General features: G+C 31.0%; 2 protein-coding genes and 1 long non-coding RNA gene across 4 annotated transcripts; 1 reads left to right on the top strand and 2 right to left on the bottom strand.

The window, feature by feature from the left end:
* Positions 1–66: 66 nt before the first annotated feature.
* LOC126834070 (solute carrier family 46 member 3-like) lies at positions 67–14670 on the bottom strand. 2 transcript variants are annotated; one of them, XM_050565706.1, is made up of 9 exons: positions 14323–14670; positions 7104–7229; positions 4681–5363; positions 3964–4336; positions 2762–2863; positions 2527–2664; positions 2344–2427; positions 2116–2272; positions 67–1253 (listed from the first exon to the last, which is right to left on the bottom strand). In XM_050565706.1, the coding sequence occupies exons 3-9, from the start codon at positions 5266–5268 to the stop codon at positions 1007–1009; spliced, it is 1689 nt and encodes a 562-aa protein (XP_050421663.1). In that variant the 5' UTR covers positions 5269–5363; positions 7104–7229; positions 14323–14670; the 3' UTR covers positions 67–1006. The 2 variants fall into 2 exon arrangements, with proteins under 2 accessions (XP_050421663.1, XP_050421662.1); XM_050565705.1 differs by lacking the exon at positions 7104–7229.
* Positions 14671–20288: 5618 nt separating this feature from the next.
* LOC126834372 (actin-related protein 8-like) lies at positions 20289–23790 on the bottom strand. Its single transcript, XM_050566240.1, has 3 exons — positions 23395–23790; positions 21843–22708; positions 20289–21780 (listed from the first exon to the last, which is right to left on the bottom strand). Exons 1-3 carry the CDS (start codon positions 23524–23526, stop codon positions 21684–21686), a joined length of 1095 nt encoding a protein of 364 aa, XP_050422197.1. The 5' UTR covers positions 23527–23790; the 3' UTR covers positions 20289–21683.
* Positions 23791–23966: 176 nt separating this feature from the next.
* Positions 23967–24559, top strand: LOC126834695 (uncharacterized). The gene is made up of 2 exons (XR_007685102.1): positions 23967–24297; positions 24366–24559. It is a non-coding gene; the product is annotated as an uncharacterized LOC126834695 (long non-coding RNA).
* The last annotated feature ends 445 nt before the right edge of the window (positions 24560–25004 follow it).

The following is a 25004-nucleotide window of genomic DNA, read 5'->3' as shown; positions in this document are numbered from 1 at the left end:
CCAATAATATGTTTTTGAAAAACATTTCGATAACGTTTTTTAATTACAAAACAATTATCTAAAAAATGTTTTGACACACAGTTTTATCACAATGTAATAAATTGACAAATTGCTTTATTCTGATACAGTAATAATTGTTGAAGTACTAATCTTTAGTAGCATTACTATGTAGGTTATAATTACTGTTATTACTATAATATTGTTGTTTTATTATTATTAATAACTGAAAACAAATTGAATCATAAAAAATAGTGGGTAATAATTATTATTCATTATAAATAATTGTAACCTGCATAATTTATGGTTTGTAGTGTATCAAATATATAAATATAACAGCATTTTTTTAAAATTTTACATTATTTTCTTTTAAATTTTATATGTAATTCTTCAGTTTTTAATCGCCTATTTCGGAACTAATATTTGCTATTATATTACCTTTGAAAATTTAAAAGTACATATGTCCTAAAAATATTGATTGTTATTTAATCGAAATCTCATTCCGACACGTTAGGTGATTAGTTTCTCAAAGATTTAAACAAAGAAAGTACGCATTTTAACGATTAAAATATATAAATGGTTCATAAGTTATAAACTTATAATTCATTCTGACGGATGGAAATAAAATAACTTAATTTAAAAAAAAAATAATACACAGGAAATATATAATATGAAACAAATACCTAATTTCACACCTATTATACACTCTAGTCGTGCGAATAAATTATCATAGTATCTGCACGGGTAACTTAAAGGCATAAGTCATAACACAACTTTGATTTGGGAAAAACTATTAAGTATAGTAACATTAGAAACAATTAAAATATAAATACATAATGCATTTGTGTGCCGTATTGATTCAATTTAGTGGGTACGCTAAAACTGAAGTACAGACACAACTCGTATGAATACTATTACCAATTAATACAATTATTATATTACGCGAACGCAATCTCAGATACATTAGGAATAAAAACCACCTGTATTGGTGAGTGAAAAAACCCATAAATTACTTTGCCCTACTCGCTTCCTCTTCGATTTGGAAAGCCATGTTGTCCAAACCGAAACTAGCGAACTGAGCAGAACCCCTGTGACTTTGTGTCCGTCTGTCTAGTATTGTCTTCAAGTCGAAATCGTGAGACGCCAACCTGAAGTCCAAACTGTTTTTCTTTTGTAACACTCCGGTTTTCTTTTCTTCTTCCTTGGCTGCCGCTTCGTTCGCCTTTCGTTCTTTTACGTGTTCGCTGTACATCCATCTGAAATATGGAAACCAACGAATAATTATTCAAAATCACATCCTCTGATTTCGATGCATGTAAAACGCCCGTCAACGATGACCGTCAATCTAGATTACTTTCCCAATAGGTACATTTAGTTGTGAACCGTTCTTGAAATTTAATTGTTGGTTTTCTACAATTTCGTGAACAAACCAACTTTTTAGACGATCACATGCAGCACTACCATCTCTAAAGGAGTCATACTATACGCTTCAAAATCACATACTATCTAATATCTTCGGAAAAATCTACTTATTTTCATTGCGATTTGGATTAAGGGGATTGTAAGCGGTCGGTCTGTTTTTAAGGAGTTTTGTAAAAGCCATTTTGGTTAATTTTAGACCAAAAAGCCAGACAAAATTTAGACTACCTGGTTCAACTTAAAATCTGCAAAAATTGTCGAGTTCTTTGGCTACTTTACTATGCTATGTAGAAATCTAATTTTCATTTAAAAATTTCAATTTCTTGTAGTTAAATTAATTAATTTTGCAATTTTTTCAATATTAAAAGCCAATTTTTTTACATAAAAAAAACCAAAAAAATTAAAAATCTGTTTCCCATATAGCCCAATAAAGTTGCTCAACATCACGTATGTCTCAACAGAGTTGAAATCGAACCGTCGTAAGTAGTCGAATTTTGTCTGGACCAAAACGGTCTAAAACGGCAAAAAAATAGACCGCATGTAATCGCCTTAATCGGACGAACTTGATATTATTATAAAAACAGACTGTAATCGAATATTGTACGTTATCCGAACCTAAAGAAGAAAAAGTTAAAAGGACTTTTGGCAAGAGCTTCACACCTAAAAGGGGGTTATGGACGACATCCGTAATTGACTTACAAGAAAATAAGCGCCGCTGGAGCAGTTAAGGCACCTCCCAGCAGGAAGAATGCGCCGGGCACCGTCTTCAGTGTAGCCTTGTAAACAGCACTGTACATCGGACCGTATATCAACGGCACCATTGCTTCGCAAACTCCGTACAGAGAGTTTACTTTGCCTGTGAAGAGTTGTTTGATATGAGTATTCATATATTTTATCACTGACAATCATGCCGACGATATTACATACCTAGTTCGTCTGGCGGCACGAGTTTAGAAATGATTGAACGCATTGCGATGAACGATGTGCCGTTAACGATATCCACTAACGGACCTGTATTGGTAAATTCGCAGTTTTTTTTTTAAAAATAATTTACTTGGGAAAACGTACTAGATACACACACATGACGTGCAATAGCGGTCGACTACTAACCCAAGTAAAATACGAAATCCGTAGTGGCGAACGCGTAGACGAATCCAGCCAAGATTTTGCTCATGCACGACATGAATCCGATCAAGGCATCGTCGATTTGTAGCATGTGACTGAACACACCGACAGAAAACATTGTGCCTAAAAACAAATCAACAAGTCAGTGCAGGAAAGTTACTTGTCTTAATTTTTTTTTTTTTTTTTCATTTTGTCAAACTACAAAACCGCTACTACTGACCTATCAGGTTGGTGATCATCGAGTACGTGGAAAACAAACTGTAGTCCACTTCATCCCAGTTGAATCGTACGCGAGTGAAAAGATACATGACTGACATTTCACCTGCAACGTTTACCGGCAAATACAAATTATTGCGACGCACTTATTTGGCTTGCGAGGAAGTGCTATTGTCATTTGCGTTTGGATTTTAACGTACGGGTCAAAACATATTAAATTTACCCGTTATTGCTATCCTACAGTTTAACGACAATATTATGGAGAAAAATTTTAGGCGTTGACATATATTTCAAAAAGCAACCCGAGGTGAACGCCTGCTGGATTTTCAAGGATGCACATGTGCAAGTTATAACAACGATGATAAAAATGTAATTAGCATAGACACACTATTGTTTTCAAACAAAAGAGTCGATGAAAATTGAAATGTATTCTTCTTTTGATATTAAATTTGACAATTAATAATATTAAATAAAATATTGATAATTCGCCGAACGTTGTTATTTTTTATTTTGAAAACGTTTCGTAATAGAGAAAAAGCTTAGCTTTGATTTCAATATTTATAAATACCGGAAACTGTTGAGTTATTATAATTAGTATTGTATAATGCTATACTATTCAAGGCCGTCGTTATTGTAATAATTAGGAACATACTATGGTTATTTGGATACTTTTTTTTTATTCTTTTCACGTGAATAAATACATTTCCGTTTAACTCGAAACTATAAAATATATTGATAACAACTACTGCAAATAGTTCTCTATTCACGACCGATAGTAGGTATACGAGTATAGTAACTTTATAGCTTATGTAGTAGCAACAAATTTTACATTCTGTTTAATTTTCCTTAAATATTTCTTCTACGACATTAACCGTTTTGGTAAGTTTTCGTTTTGTAATGCTTTAATGTAGGTAATAGTTATACTCAACTAAATTTATTAAATTGAAATTGTAACTATTTGTTATAAATTTAAAATTCAATCGATACCTATAACTTAAGGGCTAAGACCTAAGCTGTTTATTCGGTCGCTTTTAGTCTTTTCAACCCTAGTCGAGCATTATATTCAGCACATTTCGGAATAAAAATCATTAGAGTCGTTACTTTTATGTATGTATTAAATTATTAGTCGCTTTTTGTAATATAAGGTTAACGAGACAAGTATGTTTTGTACGCATTTCTAAAATAAATCACGTCTAGTATACAAACCGTGCAACGGTCCCATGACTACCATGACGACGACCATTAGCGAAATAATCCGCAATCGCCTGTTGTGTTTGCCTTCTTTGAACGCCACGTGAACGGCCTCCTTGATGTGGCTCAGACTGAAAAAGTCTTTTACCAAGTACACGCAGGACGTGTCCAAAGGCGGTTGTTTGGTTTCGGTTTTCACGTCCGGATGTTCTTCTTTGATAAACACCATACCATAAACAAAGCTGAACACGTACAGCACTGTGGCTATGGCATACACCCCGTAGAATCCGATTTCCCTATACAGAATGCCGGACAGAGCCGTACCTATGGGCACTCCCACGGAACAGAAGACGTTCACCACTCCTATCCTGAGCGTGCGCATTTTCACCTGGAATCGGCATGTAACAATACTGATGATTACTACAGTAATTATATGGGCCGTTCATTGTAAAAGTGGTGTAACTCCAAATTTTTCAAAAATATACATACATACTTTTACTTAATGGAGTCACATTTAGTCTTATTTTTCATTATAAAAGAGCTGTAGCAATTCCAATAAATGAAAAATTAGAAAACACTGATTGAATACTTGTATTATTTTGCCCCTACATTCAACTACAAGGAGATAATTCGCTTTTACAATGAACGACACATAATATGATGATATTATGGTGCGATAACAACAGCTGTTGTCGATTACTCGGACCATCCGACCCAGCCCGTACTACTCACCGTGGTCACGTCGCCAACGTAGCTGAACACGGCCATGAACATGGTCATCCAACCGCCGGTCATTGCGGGCGGGATGGACTCGACCAGACCGGCGATTTCCATGGGCAGCTCGTAAAAATAATAAGTACAAGCCAACAGGCCGATGGAAGTGACGAACTCGCCGACGATGGGCATCAGCATGCAGGGCTTGCGCTTGTGATTGCGGTCGCTCCACGTGCCTATGAATATGATCAAAACCGACGGTATACTGCTCTGCACGAACGTCTTCCAGATTATCATGTCGGCCACCAGCTCTTGGATCATCACTTCTTCTTTGGCGTAGCTCGCCGTGTCCCGGTTTTCCAGCGCGTAGCATATGGTGTCGTTCAGTCTTAGATTAACTCTGCACGCTTTCTGCAAGTTCAAATTTTGCGTGGCCAACGACGCCAGCACGCTGGACACTATGTAGCAGCCTATCATCGGCTCTACCGTGCAGTGTTTGAACATGAACTGAGCCTTGGACATCAGGCTCATGGCTTTCCATGTCTCGTGGTTGTCGTCCGACACGGTTGCTTTCTCGCATTTCACCGCGCCGTTGTCGTACGACATTTTCTCGCAGGTCTGTCCGAGATCGACGGCCCACTCAAATCAATCGCAGTTCATTTTTGTAACTTTAGCATCGACATTGCCGTGGTCCGCGATTTCTGAAAGCATAATAAAGATTAAACGCATGCACCGTTTGTCTAGCTTAACCCTTACCCCGTTTAAGGGGACCTATTGAATGGCTTTTTGACGTGTTCGTAAATTATGACTAATGAAATACAATTTAAAAATGTAAGTAATACGATTACGCCTAAATTATTGTTCGTCTAGACTCCAGACCATTAGTGTTAAAATAGATTATTATTATTAAAACGATCTAGCCTTCGTCGACACACAAAAGATGTATAGAATCGACTGACATACAACTTGAACGTCGAACCTTTTGACCGCAAAAATTGTATTTATTTTCAATTTTTCACTATCCGAAGAAAGAATCAGAATATTAAGCGTGTACTTAATATTACTCAAACTCAATTAAACCCGAACAGATAATATTATAATGTTAACGGTTCAATATTAACTGTAATTTTATAAACGTGAATATTTAGTTTGTATTATATTTAAGTAGGATGTGGTAAGTAACCAAATTCATAACAATCGGTTACTTTGTTTGCAGTGCATTAGCCGACGACTGATTCGTGCCAAGACCACGAATAAATTTTAAAATATATTTTATAAGTATTAATATTTATGTACTGAGGAAGAATCATGAATACGACATTGAAGTGAAACTCCACTTATCTATATTATGCAGAATCAACATTGTCAATGAAAATAATAAACATGTTAAAAAAATATATACTCATAACGATTCAATAGACTTGCAGCAACATAAAATTATAATCAATTAATAAGGTACAGGTTAGTGGTCCACAGCACTAGCTCATGTACAGTGACCTTATGACACACTTCTTCATATAACGTACAGGTGACAAATCATTTCTTGCCTATAATAATAAGTAATAAAAATAATAACAGAATTATTATAGTAGGTATTTCTCACGTTCTCTTTTGAATCTTCCTTATGCTTTTCCATAAGTAATCGTATAGGTATGTTTTCTATATCACACTGTTAAGGTATTTTTAAAGGCGTATAAACGTTTAACCTACAACCAGTTACGGCCCACTGTGGCAAATAACAAATATAAAAAAAAAAAATGCAGAGGCTTATTATAACAGCCGGCTTGCAATATTTTCTGTTAACCGGGACGAGTACCTACCATTTCTTATTTATCATGTAGTATTAGTGCACGAGAGTACAGAAGTGTTAGTAGTTCATTTACAGCAACGGAATTGCAGACAATGAATTGGTCTAAAATAGAGAACAAAAGATTTGAAGTTTAGTAATGAGGTAATGTGTTACGGTTGAAGAGCAAATGACACAAAAAGTAGAGAAATTAAAGTATTTGGGACCGGGCTTGCAAAAAAAAATTAAAAATCCACGCAAAGTAAAAGGTTAGGTATTTTTTTTTTCAATCAACTTAAACCACAGCTAAATATTATCGGGTTACCCGTGTCACGGGTTGAAACGTTCACACTGAACATTTAAAAGAGATTAGAATTACTTAAAATCGTATACATGTGTTATTACACTCTATATAAGGTAAATACAATTTGTTTTTTATTAGTCATTGTTACAATATAGAGTAGCGCGAAAAATAACTCACTGCAATGCGTTAGAAAAACATTAAAAATATTTTTTGTGCTGTGACGTTTGTTAACAGCCATCGTCCGTCGATTAATACAGGTGTACACTGTCAGATAATATAGTTTATTATGCCATGCAAACTACGCGTTTGGCCAGTCCTTAAATTAATATTCGTGTTTTAAAATATATTTACCTAGGTTAATATTATCAACTTAGGTGTTCCAGTTTTTTCCAACATAGTACATCATTTCAAGTACTTTTGCATAATTTTTTTTTCAACGTATAAACCATTATCGACAAACCGAGTAGCTTAGCAGATCTGAAAATAGTGCGGCCAAGTTAATCGTCAAAATACATCATCAATATTTCAGAACACAGACATCAACGGATACGATATTATAATGGACTATGCTTAAATGGTCACTACATTGTTTATGATTACAAATGTATTAAAATTTACTAATTATTAAATTGCTTTAATGTGCATTTAATTTTTTATATTATATAAAATATCCGACGAGTTCCAATAGTATTATTTTATTCAACATTATATATTTTACATCCTAATGTTGTGTATTCAAGTGACGATCACTAGTTTTTTTAGTAAAGCGTTTGTAAAAATTTAACTCAAGGTCTAATAATATTATTTTATTTCACTCAATTTAATACACAAAAGGTACACTAAAATCACAAGCATGAATGAATTAGGATGGACTATGAAATAGAAATATGATTGAATACCATATATGTTTTATGTAAATATATATGAATGAATGAATCAAATGTTTGGTTGTATAATGGCTTTTAATAAACATATATATATATATATATATATATATATCAATAAGTACAGATTATTTCATAAATTATTCTACAGTTTAATCAAATTGATATTTGATAGTTTAAAAATCGATTAATATTTTTTAAATATTCAAGACATTTTTATTTTAAAATAGTAGATGGCATTTTCTTCTCGAATACAAACAAAAATCGACTTCATAGTTCATAGTGTTACGAAATTCAAAAATATTTAACTATAGCTGAATATTGTGTTCAAGAATACACCTTTAACTTGTAAAAATAAATTTTCTGACTAAAAGTTATGCTGATTTCAACGTGTTTTATTTATTGACAAAACAGTCTTAATCGGGTTCGCCTAACACACCTAGGAAAATCTGAGACTGGTACAGAGTTTTTACATCTAAAAAGCATTAATTTTCTTATCTACTATTTAATTTGAGTTTTTCGAGCGCCAAGTAAATAAAATGAGATATATTTTCTCGGTAAAAACAAACTGGGAGTTGTCGTTATTATATTATTGAAAATAAGCGAAAACCCTTAATTTAAATGTTAATAAAATTGTGATGTTTATTGAATACCAATAGCGTTTTTGGTGTGTTTGCGGCTGTGTACAATTGTATAGAAGTGGCGGCCTGTGATAATAGCTTGTGATTGTAGTACTAATTCTAAATTCACTAATCACCATTATTTCGTAATTATGAATTATTTATAGTGTTCGACTTTCGCTTCTTCGGTTTGTGTCGCCCATGAGAGCCGACCTCGTACCATCATTGATAATAGCATAATATGTAATATAATATAGTGTCCGTGTGTGGATACTATATAGGTATCCACTAGGTACGGTACGTGCACATTATACTGATTTGTTTTTGCCGTTAATTAATCATTTCACATGTGCGATTATCAATAACACACAGCTGTAATCAATACTAATTAGTAGTTACTATACCTAATATAAAACTATTGTCGTTTGACGGTTCCGAAAGCGACAGAAAAATTATCAATAATTCCTCCCTGTGCCCGGACCTAGGTCACTTAAAGTGGACTTAACTTTAAGTCATAGGCCATTTTATTCCCTTTAGTTGCCAGGGTAGAAATACGCTTTACTTTTCGTTTTGTTTGTTATGCCCTATTTTCCGTCAGCAAATTTCTTATTTCTTCAATACATAATAAAATTGTAGGATTATATGATATTTTAAAATGTATTAAACAAATACATCTTCTCCCCTCTGCCCTTTATCGAAAACCTGAAACATCGCCCTTGCTTTGGATTGTTATAGAATATAATTCAGCACAATGAACAGCAGTGTGTCATCCGAGCAAAATAATATGTACTTCCTTTTGGGATCTGCTGAGCTTGGGTATCGCGGCGTGTGTCGTTCATTCGAATTAAGGCGCCTCGTGGTATGCACGTCAGCCTCAAGGATTTCTTTTAGGTATCAATGAATGTAAATAATATTAAAGCTACGCGTGAGCAGTATCTTTTGTTGTTATTATTATTATTATGATCAATCACGGTTGGTCGACCAACGGTCACCAACGACAAAACGCGCTTTACTCCAAGGTCGATCAGTGCACGTATAGTTAATGCCGAATTACGAATTTCGCACAAGCTCAAAATATATCTTCTATAGCGTTTAAGTACAAACACGAACAATTATTGCAGTACAATGTACCTACAGTTGCTAATATTAATAGCCTTAAACCATCAATATAATATTATTACTGTTCTAAGATCTTAAAAATCATAAAAATCTCAAAAAAATACCTCACCCAGCATTATTATATTATTATTTATTATGTGAACCCCGACACCGTTTTTTTTTTCAAGCGAAGAAGTTCGTTAACATTATAAGCGTTTCATCATCCTTGTCCCAAATACAATATAACAGTATTTTAAAATAATAGTTTTATCCACTGGTTGTTCACTGATAGAAATCAAACATTTACGAAATCATTCTACCTTATAGTATACATATATACCTATGAGTATGTACAAGTGTCGAAACAATACAGATGTACTTCTAAAAAAAAAATGTTAAGTAGTAAAAATTATGAAGAGTTAGATAGTGCTCGTAAATAAACCATCATAATAGATGTAAACTTTTCTTGTCAAATCCGAATCTAGTTCGATTTTGTGGAAAATGCTATTTATTTTGTGTAAAACGCTTTTTGAGTTATAAAAAAACTAGGTTTTATACTATTTTCAAAATGTTGTGTTTTGTAAAGAGGACTAAAATTCGGATTTAAAATTTTTTTGATCATTTAATTTAAGTTAAATAATAAATCTACCAATATATACGTCACAAAACGTAAATACCTACACTGTCATTTATCAAAACAATAATAATTTTATTTCTAACTTGTAAAAAAATTAAAATTTGGATAATCCATCAAATTTCAATTTGATAAATCCGGATATTCCCATTACTCGATAATATGTGTGTTACACAAAAATCTAAGGCCAGATTGTTCAGCGACAAATTCGGGTTGTAAAAATCTTGTAGCAACACAGTTTATAATTTTGTAGTGTTTTGACCAAAACAAATTTTTTTTTTATTCTGTCTGTGAATACAATTAGGTAACGTCGATTCATTATATTGAAATGAAAATCATAATACATCAATTGAGTAAACGAGAAATGTTAAAAACAATTAAAGATTGTCAACAATTTAAGTTGTTGTGAATTCTGGAAAATAATTCAAGAATTAACACAACTTCCTTAAAGTTCAAGTTTTCTTAAAAGTTATACCTTATGGAAATGTGTAATTAAATAATTATGATTTATTGTATTTGAACTTGAAAATATCTACACCTTCGAATTATATGACTTGCAAATCAAAATACAGAAGTCCTCTTCCGGTGCATAATGTATAGTTACTATCAAAATAATAATTAGACTTAGAGTTGGGCACACCTACCTCCGCCGGAACTTACTATTATACAAAAAAAAATCTCTTTGCTAAACAAGTGAAACCTCAAACAAATCTGTCCTGGTTAACAAATATAAGCAAATTTACTGACTGTTTGAAAAAAAAAATCAACTAACTGCTATTATCAGTAATACAATATTATAACAATGGTGTTTGTATCTTTGGGACGAATGAAAGGGGGAGGAGGTTATACATATAAATAATTACAACACTAGTTTGTTCAATTTAGACTATGTATGTAAGCATTAAGTATGTCCCAGATAATGAGTATTATAACGTTTATATTAGTATTAATGTTTTGTTTAAAACTATTATTTTTTTGAACTAATGAACTTATTAAAAATAAATGGTTTATTAAAATTTTTAAAGTTTTTAACGAGAGTGAAAAAATATATTATTACTGATTATATTTTGTTATTGAACACACGGACAATGAAGGGATTCTGGAAAATGTACACTATAATAATATGGTATACATATTCACAATACTGTTGTAGTTAAATGTTTAACCGAGCAGAGTCCATTCGTCGACAGATTATGGTCGTTAAAGATATCAGACTTGACAGCGAGTTGTCTTTTTTGCCAAATGCCTGACGACCTTGATGGCCCATGTCCCTTCTTCAATTAAATTAACAGCAATATCTGTAAACATAATATATGCTTATCCTACTGGCTATAATGGCGAAGTGTCCTAAACCTTTGTGCTTTGACTTTTGCTCATTAAAACAAATCCGATTTGATTCGAGGAAAAACGGCCGACCGATTTCCTAATATTAACGATTGTCTGTCCGTATTTACGTTTCACTGATAAAAAAAAATGTTTGTTTTTTTACTAATTTGTGAACTAGTTTTTTTACAATTAACCGGCAACGTTAGTCTATAGATCTTTTATATAGGTCTACAGACATTGCAAGACATACATTTTTTCCTATGTATAAGAAAGTCTCACTGTCGATCAATATGCTTGGCGCGTTGCAGAAACAATACCATTTTTACAATAATGATAATGATAATGATAATGATAATGATAAATAATAATAATATTAATAACAAAAATACTAGACCGTTAGACAGATCTAAAGTGGATGAAATAATTGAAAAACGCGTGGCTCCGGCAACGATAGTCACGGATGCTGTTTTCTGACCACTTAACGATGAAACGTGTTATATTATTATTATTGCCTCTAGGAGGTATTATATTAAGTGTACATTCAACCGATTATACAATATACATATGCCACATCCACATAACTGTATTACTAGTATTCCTTGCACGTGCAACAGTCATTATGACCGAATGCACCGTAAGTAGTATTGAATTAATAAATCAAGTTTTTTACTTAAATATTTTGACCCAAAACAACTTGTGTCAATGCACATGTTTATGGGTTTTTAATACTCAGCTTTTTCATTGATAAGATAATGTTTTTGAACCGTACGAGAAGAGTAACTTAAACTCAAAGGCCTTGACCATTTACACAAATAATAACGGGGTCAACGTCTGAAATCACTGACCCACTCGTGCATTTTTTTTTTTACTAATTTTAACTTTTTTTTAATTTGTTGCGTATTTTACTGCGCGATATCTAATTTAAGGGTCTTGTGTCACAACAGTAGGACACAAAAAATATAATAATAATGTTAATTTGCAACCAACAAAACCATATGAGACGTAAAATACAATAGTTGTATTAAAAACCTAATGTACAGATTATTTGTAGATAGAGTTTTCAAAAATATCCTTCGGCAGCACGAACGAATTTTGAAGGGTCTAAACGCTCCTTAATTCTGAAGAACTAGTGTTTTTTTTAAGTACCAATTCTGTATAAGAAAAGATAATTAAAAAAAATTTTTCAATAATACAGAACCTATCCTAATATAACTACAAACGCCAAAAATAATAGAACTCAAGTTTAGTTCAAATATCTAATGAAGTTTGACAATTTGTCAACATTAATTTTCAAAGCTAGTTTCATTTAGTATTTCTTTATGTTATCTTGCTCATTTATGCACCAAATTTATTATCAACCAACTCGGATTTTCCAATGTATTATTTCAATTGGTACATTTTTAATTGCAATGACGTAAGAACACGGTGATTGAGCTATAACCGAGAAATCAGTTAAGACAATTACCTAAGGCCTTTTTTGCGTTATCGCAAATAATCACATATTATTTTTATACAGAAAAATAAAACGCCTTCTAGATAAAAATTATTAATTTCACAAAGCGTTTCTTGTAAATTTTCAAACGTTTTGATATTGTTTCACGTTTATTTTATCGAACGTTGCCATTTCGATAAATGTATACCTAAATTCAATCATTCAGTTTCCAAGATAGGAAAACATTAGTAAAACATTATTATTATCTAAAAAGTGCCGATTATAAAACACTTTTGTTAGAAAAAGTCTATTAAAATATTTCTAAAAAAAAAAAATCGAGGCAACGTTAAATTTCTTTAGTCGTCCGCATACGAATATATTTAAATATGAAAGAAAAAATTCTACATAATACGTGCGGTTATTCATAAACAAAAAATAGGTAGGTACAACCTTTCATTAGAAAAATTTGAATAATAATTAGTATTTATTACACTAGGTATTTCATGTCGGTAACCTATTGAAAATGTCAGTCATTCGGCAAAAAATTTCAAGGATTTTTTAGGCGCAATTATCGTTCTTCCCAAAATAATTATTATTGTAACGCTTAAAATCTATGTAAACCTTTTATATTAATAGACCTGACTAATTTCGGTAAACTCGTCTTTTTTCGTGACAATATACAGTCAACGGAACGCTTTTTTTCACCGACAATTTAGCATAATATTAAAACAATGAGAAGTGAAAGTGTTTTGCGCGATTACATCCTTCTGCAAGCACCATTGATTATTAATTATTATTATTATTGTTTGATAAAATGACATACTCATACCGTTCTCGAAATAATTATTATATTTTTTTTTTCACAGCGACTTTTCGGCTAAAACGCTTAGCCATAAGGCCGACGATCGAGTTCTTTCCGAAGCGTTAACAATACTTTAGAAATAAAACCTACAATCTGGTCTTAAAAGGAGGTTAGGTTAGGTTAGGTTACGGATTAAACCGTGATATTAGTTTGAGGCATCTGTTGGATCTCCGACCTGCGTTATTGCCGACACGTTGATCTCGTACAACGGATTTGGTTTATTATGTTGTTGTATGATCGATATATACATATGTAATATCGTTATTCATAGCGGATCCTGTCCCAATTTGACACTCGCATCGTTTTGCGGTTACATAATCGGGTACGGTTATCTCGCTCGAATAACAGTTAATTATTAATTGTACCTCACAACATAAACGCGATCACTCGACTTAACTCGGTATATCACAGTATTACAAATAAACGCGTTTAATAAGGACTAAACATAAAATATATAGACAAATTCGGTGTCATGATTTTTTTCAGGTTGTCAAAAACATTGTGCTAAATCCGTCGACCAAATTCCAGAAGCCACTGACGGTAGATAAACAATAAGTTCTACACCGGCCGAAAAAAAAGCAGCGTCGCGTCCTTTTAAATACATTTGAACAACCTAATTTATGCGGGCAAGTCTCATCGAAAACCTGTTTATGGCGAACTTCAGTACAGCTAATTGTTAATAGACCACAATAAATTTAATCAATAAAAACTTACTTTGTATTCAGTTAAAGTGTCCGGATGGTAGAGAACATTTTGCAACCGTTAGCGACAAACCCGGTGGATTTTCGATAACTTTAACTGAGCAATAAAACTGATCAAAAACAAAATGGAAATTTTTTTTGAAAAAAAAAAACCAGTCGAATTCGAAGGAATTAATTAAGTATAATGGAAACACGCTGATCACGCTGGCTAGATTTGTGTAAATCTATTAAAATATTTTACAATGATACAAATATATATACATATATTTATGGAATAAGTTTATTTATAATAAAAAATATGTTAAAAAGTAATAAAATATTGCACAGCCGATCAACGTTCGACTTTATGGCTGTTGTGTTACTGCTATGAAAATGATGATTGTACCCACGACCTGCGGAAGGCTGTTAATTTGTTGCTATTATACCCAACAGTAGTCATGCCCTATGCGTATTATGCCCCACCTCGACCAGGCGCTTTTCCATTTAAACAGTTGTGTTTTCAAGCTCGCCACATTATTCGCTATCCAAACAAAAAGTTCACACTCCTTGAGTGTTCAGTTTTTTTTTTTGTTGTTGTTTCAATCCACCGAATGCCGACAACCTTCTGTGTGCAGTATCAAAATCGTTGCAATTTGTTCGCTGTAGAAATGCGCACATTACATACAATCATTCGAGATTGTCCGATAATAATTGAAAATTCAAGTTCTGTTTCCGATACAATAATGTCATCCAGAGTAGGATCCAGAACTTCTCCAGGGGCAGGGGAATTGCATTTATAACTATAGGCTATGCAAGCTGTAACCTTAGGGCTCCGAGCCTTTTGATGCGCATTAAATACAAATTCGGTCAACATGTCTAAAATAATAATTATTTTGGAGTACTTGAACTATGAGGTTATTAGTGTCATATTAATACAAGTAAAACCACAACAACTTACAAAACAATCTTGTTTTTTTACAATAATAAAATAACGTAATTATTTTACAATTATTGTACAGCAAGTATTATTAAAATATCACAAACCGAAATAGACAGAATGGACAAAAACCTATTTCAAACGGTTTGGTTAGGTTACCAACCAAATTTGAAATATCTATCTCAGTATTAATAAATATCGCGAGCCCTATTAAATAATCACACCATCGAAAAAAAAAATATTGCATAGTATAACCGTTAGTATTCAAACAAATAGCATTTTCAGTCAATTTTATAGAATTGACAAACACAAATGTTAGCACAGGGTTAGAACTACGCGGAACCCGTTAAAAGGTAATTTAAGGTAATTCGTTTATTTTTAAAAGTTAATATAGCACTAACTAGGTAATTAAAAACGGAACTGAAATCCGGATATCTAAAGTGTCCGGTTAGGTACTTACCTCCTACCTGACTAATAGGAACTAATAAATCCCATTAGTGATGAGAATATTTGGATATTCCAATCCGGATTGGAATTTATTTTTGTTTTCGATCCTGTTAAATTAATAAAACTACTGTTACAAACTATTATAAAAAGTTTTTAGAATTTTTTTAAAACAATCATATTATTATTTTAAAAAAATAATCAATTCAAGATAATCCACCAACCAATAGTTGAAAATTTTTTTTCCCCACTCTAATCTATCGCATTTCAAGTATTACAAAGTAGTTTTTCCAGTGACTATAATTCATATTGGCTTCTGTTTGTGCCTTTTCATGTTCTTTATTTCTTTGTTTAGCAGTTTCTCTATCAAGTAAATTTTCTTTGCTCATCTCCACTCTCCAGAACGATTCTGTTTCGGTTCCGTGTAACAGTTTAACATATATTATGTACCAACGATATTTATATTCCTATTTTCACTTTTAAATTTTCTTACAGCAATAATGGTTAATATTTTTTACAACAGTTTTGAGCAATTTAATTCCAATAAACTCAAATGTTGATGTTTGATACAGTAATGTTATTAGAGATAATTTACAGTAATTCGACAAAAGAATGTGCAGTAAAATCTACTAACTTTCTTCGGGGACGCCTTAAAAGCTGCGCCATTGCACGCAAGTTCTAGCGATTGAAAAGAAAGTGGGTTAGCTGAAACAAAGTCCAAAGACCTAATTTATGTTAAGCCGCTGGCGAAATTAATATGTTAAAAGCGTATTGAGGATGGGTCTAATTGTGATTGGACAATTTGTTTACCAGCTTCTAAATTTGCTCAACTGATGCCTAATGGTATATTATATGGGATTTTCGGTTTAAATTATTATGTTTTAATTTTATGTCATAAAATTATAAAACATTATTTTAATTGAAAAATGTTTTGTCCTACTTTTCCCCCAATTATCGCGTAAAATAGCGTTGTAATGAGCATCAATAAATTTTCTAAGTTGGCCCTGACTCACTTGAAAAGAAGCAATTTCGGATATAAAGGCGACCAACGAGATAATGATGATAATTTACTTAATATTTGCTATCTATATATTGAATGAAAAACAATAGACCGCATAAAATTAATTGAAAACTTAGTCCACGCTTTTGAAATATAATATAATTATTGTTTATTACCTACTACGAATCTAAGGGAAAATTGCACTTGTCCTTGCGGTTAGACCCTCGTTAAAAAATACTTACAAACTCCCGGATATAATCAAATTTTAATAATTATACAGTATGTTGTAGTTCCAACATGAAATATTTGTAAAGTAAAACAATACAAACGACCGCGCATAACAATAATTATAATAACTATAATAATTAAAAAAAAAACAATAAAATAATAACGATTCCGTGGCCCTTACATATTATGGCGACTACATGTTTTTTGTTGTGTACACAATGTACATTATGTGTACTGTGAATGGACATAATTGACATCATAATAGAAACTGAACAGAGCACGTTTAGAGTACCTACCTAAACAGTTTAGGCTTCAATAGAGACGTTAATTCGGTAAAAAGACATAATTTAAGCGATATCATTCTTCAGACCATTTGAAAAAAATGTATATACATTTCTGTAAGCATTTGATTCCGTATTGTTTTATAGGCAATTAATTGTATGCAATATTATGTGTTCTAAGGGTTTAATATTAAAAACCTGGCCAAAACATCACGAACGCATTTTGATCATGTATATGCGATAGTGTAAATGAATACTTCCGTTGAGGCCAATGTCATGATGTATGAAATAGCGTTTTGAAAATTTGCATTTTTTTTGCAATTACCTAATAACAAATGTGTATTTATTGTGTTTGTCCTTATTTTTCAAAATGAAATTATAAAACGTTAAACAGACAGTGGATAAGTATGAGTTTTTATAGCGCATATAGACTGTAGTAGCTGAGGATACCAAGGCCAAATATACTATAAAATGTACCGAATTTATTAATAAATTTAAGAGGCCGACTAGTTTCTAACTCATTCACTATCTTAAGGTTAGGCGATAGTGAATGATTTAGAAACTGTTATATAGTTAAGTATAAATATGTGTATAGATATTCTTTTAAAATAATTCAAAAAGACAATTTTTGCAGCACTTATAGTATAATATATAGCTTTTTTCAATTAAGCTGTATTCTTAAGATACATTACATTCACAAAAATATTAAAAATAGAATGGGTTAAAAGTACATAATAAATATTTTTTTTATCTTCTACAAATTATGAACGGTTCGTCGTTTTAATTTAGGAGACCTCTTTATACCTAATACTTGAAACGATTTTTGATGGGCATAATATGAATTCTTTAACCTAAAATAACAGGATCAGTAAAGTTTGATTTTAAACACTTTGTTTACGAGTACCTTTTTGGTTGTTGTTGTCTATAGGTTATGACTTGTAAGAATTATAAGGCTAACAAATTTTTAAAAACTTTAACCATTTTTTAAGAACTGGCCGTTCTCGCCAATTTATTTTAACACTTATATTAGTTTATCCTGTATATTTACTATTGTTAAACTATACTTAATTTTGGTAATTTTTAAGCTTAATTGATGAGAATGCTACATACTTACTAGTAAATCAAATATTTTATTTTATTATTATTTATGATTTATTTTTAAGTTACCTATTTGTTAAAGTATTATTTATCTTTGAGCACATTTATGCTTTGAACATATTATTATTTATTATTTGTTTAAAAGATTTTGTATTACATAATAGATAATAAATAAATACTAAAAATTAACTAAAATTTTTTTTTAACTAGGTACTTTATTTAATTTGTAAAAAAAAAATGTATTTTATACTTTTACTGATTGTTTTCACAATAATAACACAAATTGTTTCTTTAAATAAATTGAGAGTCGATTGTTTTTTCAACACGCATAATTATATTATCAATAAAAGAAAGTCCTGGAAAATACCACACCAAAACAGATGAGCTATAGAAAACTTTATTAAAAATACCTAGACAGAATAATATAAAAGTGATAGAAGGATTCATTCCCTAAATGGTTATATTAATAAATAGGATGATTTTTTTATCATGGGCCACTCAAAATCTCACATGGTTTTATTAATAATTTAATTATTCTTGATCATAGTTTTTTTTATAAAATGTGATCTCAATTTTCCACAAACTAGTTTTTTTTTATAACGACTTTTGAAACTTAAATGGTAACGTGCATACATTTTTTTTAATTAAGAATATTTCACTAAAAATGTTGACCGGTTGATAACGAGTTTTTGGACAACATCTTTGGAGTTTAAAAGTTAGGATTGGAAGGGAAGTGCGGTTGAAAAATGCACGCAGATAAAAATAAAATTACACCCCACCTTTCCTCGTGCTCTAAACTTGAACGTTATCGACTTTATAAGAAAGTACGGCTTTCTCCGTTTTTCGAGGACTTGCAATTAACACGTCCAGTCCAAGCCCATTCAACACTTTTTTTTAGACAACTCGTGTAAACAATATAGCATAAGTACTCGGTACGTTATTCGATACGTAAGCAATTACATTTGAGTAATAATATTTGTGTCACTTGAAATGCTGCCAGCCTGACTCGTTGCGTTGAAACCTTAATAATAATAATAATAATAATAACAACAATAATAATATAATATGATACATCGTCGCTGTCCTACACAATGTCTAGAAAATTACCTACTCACTCTCTACAATAGTATGAAAACTTGTTACGCGACAAAGAATAACACAATCACACGGTGACGCGCTGTCGTTTGCAATATTATTTAATAGGTATATTTTAACGTGGGTATATAACTTGTAGTATTGTTTGACTTTAGTATTATCTCGGATAATATTGAAACAACGCAAACGCTGTGGGGCTAACTTAGGTCAAGTCAAGCCCGTCAGGACCGTGTCTTCATTAGTAGAGCACATTTTCCCCCCACAGCAAAAATGTGTTTTAAAAACATATTTTGTCAGGAAATCAAATAAGAACAGTAAAAAAAACATTTCCTAAATATTAAAATGTTTTAAATTGTTAAGGGGATTGCACGCGATCTGTTTTTTTTTTGACGACGTTTTAGGCCGAAAAATACTTACCAGAAAATGATGCTAAAGTATTGCCTACACACAACCCCTTAAAAACATGTCATTCTTATAAAATGCTCATAAAGATGGAAAAATCGTCGCAAAAAACGTGTATTCTCAATACACATAAATCTATATGACATAATCATTAGCTAACCTCAACTTAAAGACACTTTTCACCACAATGAAATTAAAAAAAAATTAATATTTATTTATACGTAAAATTATAAAAGCCGGTATACATAATATATATATATATATATATATAAAAAATAAATAATTAGACACTATATAAATACATTAAATCTAGTTGTTGGTAAAATATAAGTAGATAACATCAAATTTTAACGTAAAACTATTTTTTAAAAATCAAAACTAAAAAAAAAAATAATAATGACATTTTGCCTACCGAATTTAACATACGATAATATGATTAATGATTGCACCCATTATTGATTGACAAAGACGAAAATTGTAAAAAAATAATGGCAATATACAGTGCAATTTAATAGTCTAAAAATAAACAAAATTAACTAGTTACTTCAATAATAAATTATAAGTTATTGATCAAGGAAAGGTTAAAAGAAATGTATCACACTATAAATGTATATTAACTTTGCCTTAATACTGTTTACACATGGCCTTAAAAATAATTTAGTTTTTCACGCACAAATAATCATTTTTAATATTAGTCCAAGTTAAAAGCAAGAGCATGTTAAATAGATATTATCTGCTTTTCTGACAGAACTAAAAAATTATGAAAAAGCATTTATAATTAATAGTTTATACTAAAAGGTATATTAGTTATTATTAAATAAATTCATAATAGAGTCACAAAGAAAGATATAAGAAGTTAATTACAGTTTGCATAATTCAATCATATATTATGATAAACATAAACCTTTTTACATTCATAACTCCTAATTCGTTTATTACATATCTTTAAAAATACACAGAGACAAGCAATGGTAATTCTCGGATTACACAATTAATAATTATAATCATTTTATTGATTTGATTCAGTCATGCATGATTTACATTTAAAAAAATTAACTTACTTCACAACTATAAAAAAAAATAAACAAAATATTATAAGGAATAAATAAAAAAACAAAATAGAACTAAACTATAGGGCTATAATTAAGATATACCAACATAATATACAAATAATTGAGTAAAATAATCTTTTGTCTAAAAATTAATGTATACATTTACATAATTGATAATATAGAACTACTTTAAGACATATGCCACTTAGTACCTCTTATTAAGGGGTTAGGATATGTCATTTTTTAAATTATATTTCAATGTTTTTAGCTTCTTTAAAAATAGAGCGCATAACTGTGTGTTTTGGAGTTTTAAAATTCAAGTAACTGTTTGAATTTCAAGAAGTAATTTTTTTCAATTTTTTAAACCAAAAAATAGTTATGAAATTTAAGAAAACAACGTCAAGAATTTGATATATCATTTTTGTATTATACATATATTCAGAATGCAAACTTTTTTTTTTTTCACGAAAAATCTACATGTGTGGCATTGCTTTAAGAATAACTGAATAGCCCGATACTTATTTTTTTGAAAAGCAAAACTTAAAATATTATGTGCTCCTAGACAACTTGAATCTTTTACAATAAAGGAGGGTGAATAAAATAAAAATATCTTTCATTGGGGTGTATACATTTAGTAGATAAATATATTTCATAATATGTATTATATTTATTTTATTATGTTTTTTCCAAAATGTGTTCTATGTCACCATATAATAAACTAATATAATATTTTATTATGAGTATAATACAATTTTTTTACATGCCAATAAATTATAAATTGATTATAATCATTTAATAGTTTACATAATATAAATTAATCATTTGTTTAACAAAATATCATTGATGCTTATACATAATTTACTTTTTAGGTTTTTTCCTCGTCGTCTCTTGTAAGTTGGCCGCCGTTTTAGCTATCGATCTTCTGGAGTATTCGTTATCCAATAATATACTGTTGCTAAAAATAAACCAGATATATAAGTAACATTTTACAGACAATTTTATTTAGCACGATCATACCTCGTTTCGGTAGGTGTTGCAGTCCTAAAATCTTCGAGTTTACTGAGTATAATACGTGGTTCAATGGTCAAATGCCGTTTCCTCTCCTTAAGCTTGCTGATAGTGTAAAAGTTAGAAATTTTATATACGGCTTTCTGTTCATCAGTTAAATCGTTGTTTTCAACAATGTTTTGTTCTTGGACTAAAGGTTTTGGCTTATTCAATTGTACTTTATCCATGTATCTGTATTTATTACTGTATTTACGCCTGAGTTCTTCTTTTTCTTTATATCTTATTTTGGCTTCTAATGCGTCTTGAAGGATCGGTCTTAGATTTGAGTTATTGTTGACACTGTTGATATCGACACTAGTACTAGTGTTGCCAACAATACTTGTTCCATTGCTAATTGTGTCAACAATACTTGTTCCATTACTAATTGTGTCAACACTAATTGTATCGTTACTGGTTGTATCGTTATCGATTCCGTTAGTGTTGTCGTTTGTGTTATTACATGGAGTCTGGGGATTCTTTAAATTGGGCGCATCAGTGACGTCGGCACAATGTTCAGTATTATTATTATGTTGGGAAACTGGTATAGGCGAAATATGTGGTGCTTGAGCGTGTGATGTAGCCAATGGAATGTCGATAGGGTCCATAGGACAACACGGTTTTCTAGGATTAAACATGGACATCATCATTTTATACATTTCCATCATAAAATTTTGTTGATGACTGCAAGAGCAACCATTTTCACTTCGCTGAGGTTGGTGCAAATGCATTGGATTCATGTCCAAATCAAAAACATCACCCGATTTAACAGTTTTAAGGTTGGCTTCTGCTTCTGTCAGTATGTCAACTAGTTTTGTGCGAGATATATTTAAAGAACCCTGAAATGAAGAATTAATTTATAATTAATTTAAAAAATGACGGGTATCACAATATTTTTGTTTTAAAATTATATTTAAAATATATCTGTATAAATTATACATACATTTAATAATTAACAGATGCCCTACTGGACATTGAAATATTAGAATTTTGGTATTATTAGCTATAAATATGTGTTATAACATTTTAATCAGTGTTGGTCACGAAAATACTTAAATATCCAAAAAATATTGGATTATTGTGTATCAGGAAAAAATGTATGGGCCTTGCCTAATAATTATATGTAATTTTTTATTTTTTTTTTGCATATGGCTTTAATGTCTGGGAGTAGGCCCGAATGCCTATTTGAGAATGGGCTGGTCAACGTAGGAGGGATGGCCGCCTCTCTCCCTAGATAGTTGCATGCCCAGAGAGAGATGCCACCGTGACTGGGTTCGAACGGTGCACATTGGAACCACTGTCTAAGTCCATTTGGCCACTCCGTCCTACATTATTTGTAATTAATTATATTTTGTGAAAAAATACATACTGAATAGTGTGTATTTAATAATCTAAGTGCTCAATGAAGAAAATATTTACTTAGATTATCAGTGTTCGTTAGGTACACGATTTCTGGGAATAATATTTAATAATCGTATTAACAATTATGTTGTCAACATAACATATTAAGAAGAAAGATACTTACTGCTAAAAGTCTAATAGAAACGTTCACGGAGTTGGAATTTTTTCGAATCATTTCCTTCATTACGTGCGAGTCACATTGAAGCGATTGAATATCGTTTTGCATTTGTGACAAAATCATCATGACGTTTTCCATTTTTTATTTTACTGTTGTATTACTATTATAATGTTAAACGAACAGATACGACACAAAAGACACGAACCGAGCGTTAGCCGCGTATAAAATCAATTACAGAGCGTGAGCTATTGATCGAGGGCTAAGAACGGTGGTGGAAGGACAAACGACAAACCCAATATTATAACGGTAACAAGATTATTATTTAACATCAAAATAATCACAGTAAACGATTTAGGCGGACATCAAAATGCGCTGCGCGAATATAATAAATAATAATATGTAAATGAAAATGATGATAAAGAGTAAGTGTGATTGTATTGTAAAAGTGAGAACTGTAAATACAAAACAATACCTACAGTGTAACCATTAACGTCATATTATATTTTAGCAATCCAAATAATATATAATAAACGACAGTTGGCGGCACTGAATCTTTTAAGGTTATCTGTGCAATTAGATTGTTATCTCTTATCGTATCGTCGGTCCGCGGTCGTGCGGTGAAAACTTCAGATTCACAAAATATTATAAAATTAAAAATAATCTTTATTCTATTGATCTATGTCCTGTGTATAAAGGCTTTCTTTACAGGTCTATGGAATAGACTGTTCGCGAATTTAAGAAACGATTCAGGAATAATATTTTTCTCTAAAAAACTGTGCTTACATTCCAATTTAGGTTATATACAGTAATTAATAAAAAAATGTTTGCTAGACCTGGACCAGCAGTGAAGCCAAAACCTAGAACCACATTAGAAATGGTGAAACTCATTTACCAAGACGAAGACATTTGGTAAGTTACCAAACAACAAAAATATTGCAGTCTAATATAATTTTGTATTATTATTCATGTAAATCTAGGAATGTGGTAAAGAGCGTTGCATTTTTCATTACCGCTGTCAAGTTTACCAGAGGATTCCAGGGGGTTGACCTGGTACGATGATACGTTTTTCTCCTCCTTTACACATTGAGTAATAAGTTTGAATGAATTTAATGTAATATACTACTTTTCATGTGCATATAAATAAAATGATGTCACATAGTTTGACAATATATACAATGTACTATTCATTTATACCTGAACCTTACATTACAGAAAATATTACCATTCATGTAGTAATCATATTAACAAAAATACTTTTTATTTTAAGACATGTATACTTACACAATACTTGTTAATTAGAAATTATTCATCTTTTCGTTAAGAAAATGCAAGGGTGAACAAAGTAAGCTTTGTAGAATTTCAATGCATTTTTATCGTAACATTTTCTTATGACTATACCATTTGTTATAACTTATAATAAAGACAAAAGAGGACATTGTAACCAATTCGAACAAGTGTATCTATGTATATACACCTTGTCATTGTGGTAATAAGCTTTAGATTGATGAAATCACATTTTTACAATTAACATGGTTTAATCTAAAGTGTAATGTTAAGTACCAAAGTACCACTAGTTAAAATCAGATAGAAAAACTACTCGTTTTTCATTTATATTT

Source organism: Adelges cooleyi, unplaced genomic scaffold (genome assembly GCF_023614345.1).
Source record: "Adelges cooleyi isolate 19-005CV unplaced genomic scaffold, UGA_ACOO_1.1 ACOO_flye_CR_arks_rails_tigmint_CR_PRNA_21, whole genome shotgun sequence".
In the NCBI taxonomy this organism is placed as follows: Eukaryota; Metazoa; Arthropoda; class Insecta; order Hemiptera; family Adelgidae; genus Adelges; species Adelges cooleyi.
This window is presented reverse-complemented; position numbering and strand designations above follow the sequence as displayed.

Bases quoted from the DNA above. Each gene is read 5' to 3' on its own strand.
- LOC126834070 (XM_050565706.1), bottom strand. From the start codon at position 5,268: ATGTCGTACGACAACGGCGCGGTGAAATGCGAGAAAGCAACCGTGTCG. The intron at 2,428-2,526 runs GTTAGTAGTCGA...TTACCAATACAG, and splicing joins GGATTTCGTATTTTACTTGG to GTCCGTTAGTGGATATCGTT. The intron at 2,273-2,343 runs GTATGTAATATC...AACTCTTCACAG, and splicing joins CGTGCCGCCAGACGAACTAG to GCAAAGTAAACTCTCTGTAC.
- LOC126834372 (XM_050566240.1), bottom strand. From the start codon at position 23,526: ATGGAAAACGTCATGATGATTTTGTCACAAATGCAAAACGATATTCAA. The intron at 22,709-23,394 runs GTAAGTATCTTT...TCTTCATTTCAG, and splicing joins TTTCTATTAGACTTTTAGCA to GGTTCTTTAAATATATCTCG. The intron at 21,781-21,842 runs GTATGATCGTGC...GTTTATTTTTAG, and splicing joins GCAACACCTACCGAAACGAG to CAACAGTATATTATTGGATA.